Source organism: Beta vulgaris, chromosome 9 (genome assembly GCF_026745355.1).
Source record: "Beta vulgaris subsp. vulgaris cultivar EL10 chromosome 9, EL10.2, whole genome shotgun sequence".
Classification (NCBI taxonomy): Eukaryota; Viridiplantae; Streptophyta; class Magnoliopsida; order Caryophyllales; family Amaranthaceae; genus Beta; species Beta vulgaris.
Window position 1 is genome coordinate 25633082 of NC_079210.1, and position 6618 is coordinate 25639699.

The following is a 6618-nucleotide window of genomic DNA, read 5'->3' on the forward strand; positions in this document are numbered from 1 at the left end:
GCACTTGCTGCTGTTTTATACCATGTATGGCAGAGTAGGAACAAAGCTTATTGGCAAAGTGTAGTTCCGAGACCTGAAGTGGTGCTGAACAACATCAAGAGAGAAGTTTGTAGCAGAATCTGTAGCAAAGTGAATCATAGATGGAAAGATCAAGAATTGTGCTGGCTTAATAATTTAGAGAGAAGTTGTAATAATTAAATGTAGTGCATTGCTATGTTAGGAGGTGTTGTTTGGTTGCTGTAGAACCTGATTTGGTGTGGTGTTTGTTGTTTGTATTTGTGGTGGCTTGTGATTGCTAATTTGGTAATATAATCTCTAACATTTTACCAAATAAAACAATAATAATAACAAATAATGGTTGTTATTGTTGTTATTGATAACAAAATATAAAAAACAACTTATTATAGATGAAATAGTTATATAAATAGGCTTAAGAGTCTTTTCTAAATTAAGAAGTTAAGTTCAACATGAAGAAGTTAAGTTTAATGAAAAATAGGTCAAATTAAGTAAAATAAGTTAATTCAACAAAAATCAATTTAAGTGAAAAAAACAAAGCTAAGTACAACAAAAAGTAATTAACTTCATCACAAACAATTATTTAAAAGGAAAATTGGATTTTAATAATCCAACCTTTAACCGATTTTCTTAAAACAATCCTACTTATGAGTTGTTTTTTTCCACGAACTAAGTGCTTCTAGAATTACTTGGCTGAAATTGACCATCAATTTCAGAGTGCCACTATTAAACCCAGGGGGTTTGTATTAGGCCGAGTCACCATGTCGTTCCCTGTGAGCAACTTTCTTGTTGAGAATGTATCTGGCGTCATACCCCTTGCTAAGTCGCTTCTCGTTGAGGAAATGTCGGTGTCCTTGGGCTTTTGCCTGACATCGCCTCTTGGTGACTTAGAAATGCAGATCTCGTCCTCCTGCCGAGCGGATCTCCCCTTAGGTGGATGGTGCTCTTCTTCTCACTACCTAGATCGTTGTTGATCTAGTTTGTTGTGTTCCCTCACTCGACATTGTTGCCGGCAAGGCTGACCATGGACAAAGGGAGGATTTTTTTTCCCCCTTAGATAGGGTACCAAGGCTTGCGCCCTAGGATTAGACTGAGCATGCATTGTTGTAAGGTTACTAGCATGTCCATTATGTTACGTTGCAAACTATGTTTAAGATGAGTGGCTATCAGAGTGATGTCTGCTCCGAATAAGGGTTGGGGTCGATTTGTTGCAATTGGTTTGAGGGTACAGGCCGATTCTCATTGGACTGATCTTCCTCAGGATCTATAGTCTCTACAGTTGCCGGTGGGGGTCTGATGGGGTGAAGTTGATGGTGCTAGTTCGGACCTCTGAGCCTGTCCAAACCGTTGAGCTGGTCCAGACTTTTGAGCTTGTGCTGATTGCTGGCTGTAGAACGAGCGTTCTTGGTTGGAGCCATTGCTATATAGCAACTAGGTAAGCTTACTGAGTGCTGGCGAAGTAATTTTGTTTGCAACTTCCCCACAGACGACGCCAAAATGTTTCTGCTTAGAAATTATGGATTGATGATGTATGAAGAGTTTGAGTGATCCCCCAAGAATGTTCGCCTGAGCTGATTGACCGTACGCCGGAAAACTGAAAGATATGGTTATACTACCCCTGGGATTGTTCCGGGATTACCCCTCCAATGTTGAAGTCAGTTGTGTTGAGTGAGAAAGTGAGTAAACGTAGAGAGGTATACTCTAATTTGTTAGGTGAGAATTCAATACTTGTTCATTGATGAGACTGGTAATATTTATACTGGTGGGATTTTGCATACATGCAACAATGATTGGACAGGCATTTATTAAGATTAATGGCTATGTTGACTTTTCTAGCAATTAGCCTTTTCAACCCTTTTGTGCATCCCCAGACACCTGGACCTAGGTAAACCCCATAGTGAGAGTGACAGTTGCCATTTATCTGGTAACTACGATGATTTGGCGAAGATGATGGGCTGGCCATTTATTGAGCCCAAAAAATTAGTATGGATCATAATATACTATTATAATCTTTATTAACATAATCACGAGCTTTTTTTTTTTTTAGAGAAAAACCCGAACTTTTCTTTTGAAAGAACATAAACTTGAACTTGTATTATGTTATTAGAACTTTCTTTTTTTTCAAGTTGAAATTATATCAAATTCTAATTAAATAAAATTGACAATGGTTGTACTTTTCTTCTGACGTGATATTTCATGTTCAACCTACTCAGCATCTCTAGATATATTATAAGGATGGAACAAAATTCTAAAAAGATTTTTTGAATTTTGTAGCATTATTGGAGAGCCATCCCTTTCAATATTGCAATGACTGTCATTACCGCAAATACTGATGCTCAAAATGAAAGAGAAGTTGGGGTTGAAAACGAAAGAATGCGAATCATAAAGCATAAAAAAACAAACAAAGTACAAACAAATGACGATTGACGAGAGCTAACGTGGTTGAGATTCTGTTAGGCATATTTTGCAGATAATAAAACGGAACAGAGACTCCTATCTCAGAGGGATTCTCAACTACTACCATGGTTAGTGGTAGTTGGACTTCTTTAAGGGCATTTTTGTCATTTCCCCTAAATTTTGTGATTGTTTGCAAAACGTAGAGGTTGCGGAAGCTGTAAAAGTAGTTGTCATTAATTTTAATTTATTATTTTTTTTTTTTTTAAATGACACAAGTGTCATCATACTATACTAAAAGTCTAAGAGCCTATTCTTTTAATGTTTTTAGGGGAGAGCATTTATCCTATTTCTCTTTATGGAGAGCACCTGAAGAGCACCAATGTTGGAGTAGAGTTGACTCTTTATTTTCTCTCTCCTTGGAGAGCTACTTGAATAACACCAATGTTGGTCCTCTTATTGTTTGGTAAAACTAGATGTTAGTTAAAAAACAACAAAAATAAAATATATTAAATCTTCAAAACTTACTCGAAAAGCTATCTCAACCCGAAAAAGTAATATCTATTCCTTTTCTAACGTGCTAGTTCAAACACCAAAAACTACTCGAAACACTATTTCACCAAACACAAGTTTTCACCATTACTAGAATTTTGAGTCAATCAAAAAACTAAAATCTATTGTTGATCACACCCTTAGTAGAAAAGTTAAATTTGCATTTGAATTGTTACGTTGAGATTGAAGTTGTTAAAAACTAGATTCGTACTAATTTCATCACTTTTTATATCAATTTTTAGCCGAAATGACCAAAAACCTTTATTAGAGTCTGATTTAGATTTAAGGACTTAGCTTCCTCCCTATTTTTGCCTTTATTGCAAGAAGGGGAAAATTTTAAGTAATCCTTCTTGTAAGAGGTAATAACCGAATTCGTATTAGTAGAAGGCGGCATTAGAATCAATAGGTCAACCTTGATCCTCTCCTTATTTTTATATACGACTTCAACAATATTATATTTACATGCTTATATTAAATAACAATTAAAGTTATATTTTGTTTTGATTGAAAACAATTCACATAAAGTTCTAGTTCTTAAGAAATAAGAGTACACGTATTGATTATACACAGTTTCACTTATTTAGGATATTCGTTCTATAGCTTTTTTTTACCATTTTTTTTAGTAAGGTAAAATAAAGAGGCTTACTCGAAGGAGATGAGGGGAATTTTTCAAACGATTCCTATAAAATTTGATCTCTATATCTCAAAAGTACGAGTTTAAAAGTGATGTCACTACTGCACCATCTCAACCTTGTATTTTTACCATTTTCTGGAAGGTAGAAATTGCAAGCAAATACTTACAAAGTTTATGTGTATTTGTCATCTCTATCACTTCACATTTTCGTACTTCAAGGGAGTGCTACTTTTATTCTCTTTTGTGTTGATCAAGGAAGTGCAATGTCCCCGTCAAAAAGAAGAAAAAGGAAGTGCAACGTCTTAGTGTAATAATTTACAAAACTACGTTTTCACACTGAGGGAAATAAACCAGCTTCATGTTCTCATAAGATTGTGATTCGTGTGTAAGATTTGTCATAGTAATATTGATAGTTAAAAAGATAGGAAATAGGATAATATTTTTTTAATCAAAATGGCTTTGGAGAAATCATATCATTATTTACTCTTATTTTTTAGTCTCCTCGGTATTAAACATATATATGTTGCAAAAAGTATAACTTCTTTCGTTAGATTGATAATTAAACCACATAACACAATTTATATAGACGGTTTGAGTATTGATAACAACTCGTTCTGTCTCTATATAGTCATATGCTCTTTCAAATATTAACTTTTTATAATTTTAGTTTATCGATAAATAGAGATATTAAGCTTCAAATTAGTCTCTCATCAAATATGCTCCAAAAAATACGTAAATTAATAAAAATCTGATGAAGTTTATTGCTAAAACAGGTAACAGAAGCATGACACCTCCAGAACAGAAACCACATGATGCATTCTTCTAAAGAAGAGCAGGCTTTTGAAATTTGGATTACTATAAATGAAGTCATTAAGATACCTCATGAATTAATTTGATGATTAAGCTAGTTTTCATCCAAGTAATTTCAGTTTTTCTTAGGCAGAAAACATCATTTAATGTACATCTAAACATTTCACCTAAATATCAATTGATTTTTTTAAAACAAAAAAGAAATGAAAAATATGTCAATTGTGCATTAATGTAGTAGTGCATAGTATTTGCAACATAGACCATGTACCTATGTGTTGCTATGCGGACTGACTGCAGGGGCGGATTTACTATGGGTTCACTGGGTTCAGGTGAACCCAGTGATTTTTGGAAAAAAATTGCCCGGTTTTTTTTTTTTTTAAAATTAAAAAATATTTTAAATATTAGATATATACTATATGCGTGCGAAATGAAACATGAAAGAAGCATGTGTCCCAGTGGTTTTGTGTCTCATGGGACGCGGATGTGATGTTTGAGGTCTGAGGTTCGAATCCTCAAACAACTTTTTTTTTTACCCTTCTCAATTCTTTTCCCCCACACCCCAACCAACATTTTTCATTTTCCTCCCAACCCAAAACCCTAACTACTAAGTAACTCGTCTCCCTAGCAGGCGTAGCAGCGACCCAAACTCCCAAAGTCACATCTGCGATCTGCCACTGACCAGCCGCCAGCGACGCTGCGACGACGGCCCACGGCCAATCCCCACCGCGACGGCGACCAGCACGGCAGCATCCCCACCGCGACGGCGACCAGCACGGCAGCACCCATCAGGCAGTTCGCACTTCGCAAGGTAAACCGTAAACCCGAACCCAGATTTTCTGATTTTCAATTTTAATTATGAATTTTACTATTTCAGATTTTAGTCTTTTACACATTAGATGATTAAAATTTAAAATATGTAATTGTAGTTATGTAATTTTGTTAATCATTTAAATGTTCATTGTTGTCTTATTGAATAATGATAACTTGAATAGTTGTCAGTTGAATGAATAAATGTCGATTGTAGAACTAGAATGACAGAATGTTGAATGAATTTTCAATGAATGAATGTGGATTGTGTATTTGTGGATTATGGATTGTGGATTATGGATTGTGGATGATAGAATGATTAATGTGATTGAACTTTGTAGTGTCTAGACTCGTGGAGTTGAAATTTCTTTCTTGTGTTATTGTAGTGTCTAGACTCGTAGGATGCTTTTGTAATTTTTTTTATTGATGTAATGTAATGAATTAACATTCTATTTAGCTATTGTAGTTTGATATTTCAATTAATGTATTGAACTTTGATCGAATGAATGGATTTTTTTTTTACCGACTCCGAACCCATAGGGTTGGAATCCTGGATACGCCACTGCTGACTGACTCTAAGTTTGATATGAGATTACTTATATAAATGGTTTAAGTGATTATAATGACAAGTTTGGATGATTCATCATTCATGATTAAGCCATTAGCCAGTAGCCACCGATACAGGAAGATAAATTATGTAATATGTATGTATATGTTCTCTATCATCCACCTAAACATGGAATTTGCGAAAAAGTAAAGGGGGAAAAATTACTTGCGAGCGGGAAGAATACCGACGGTGGAGCTATAACAGTTAAACTGACGGGAACGGAGAGCGTCGACGATAGCGTCCTCGGCTGCAGGAGAAGTGTAGAAGCAAGGAAAACTGGACGGATCGCCGTGGCCGAGCCGAAGAACTTGGCGTTGATCATCAGGGTTGAGATTCTCCATTAACATATTCAGAACACCTCTTACAGTAAAGCCAGATGCTGTAGTTAGAGTTTGGTTCCCTTTGAACCTCCATTCTTTGGTTTCTCCTCCGTTCTCCATTAATCTCTCTATTTTCGCACTCTGATAATAACACCAAAGCGTCAGGTAGTGAGGTTTGCTTCTATATAGATCTATGAGATGCGAAATAAAGCTCTGAGTTTAGCTATCTCGGTGAGGACCACGTAAATCGCAACTGTACTCTACACTGTGACTGTGCGAGGGTTATTTAATTTATAGGATGTTTTAAATAAAATAATACAAATTTTCGCCAGTTTTCTTGCAATAATACAAACTTTTGCCTAAAATTTTCGTGATAAGTCAATACTGCTTGTAACTTGTTTTAGCATGTCACTATGACACGTGTCATTATCTTATTGGTTGGTTTTATAATTTTTTTATTTCAATTTGAAAAACAAATA

The 6618-nt window shown here is 35.3% G+C and overlaps 1 protein-coding gene across 3 annotated transcripts in view; it reads right to left on the reverse strand.

The window, feature by feature from the left end:
- Positions 1 to 6406, reverse strand: part of LOC104883287 (probable aminotransferase TAT2) — a 40086-nt gene extending 33680 nt beyond the window's left edge. Inside the window, exon 1 of one of the 3 annotated variants that reach the window (XR_007269468.2) lies at positions 5985 to 6405. Coding sequence is in view for 2 of the 3 variants with exons in the window: in XM_010667776.4 (XP_010666078.2) it covers positions 5985 to 6259 (275 nt within the window). In the remaining variant the exon portion in view is untranslated. Of the gene's footprint in view, positions 1 to 5984 lie in introns of all 3 variants that reach the window. The other 2 variants (XM_010667776.4, XM_048635803.2) reach the window with 2 other exon arrangements.
- Between the last annotated feature and the right edge of the window lie 212 nt (positions 6407 to 6618).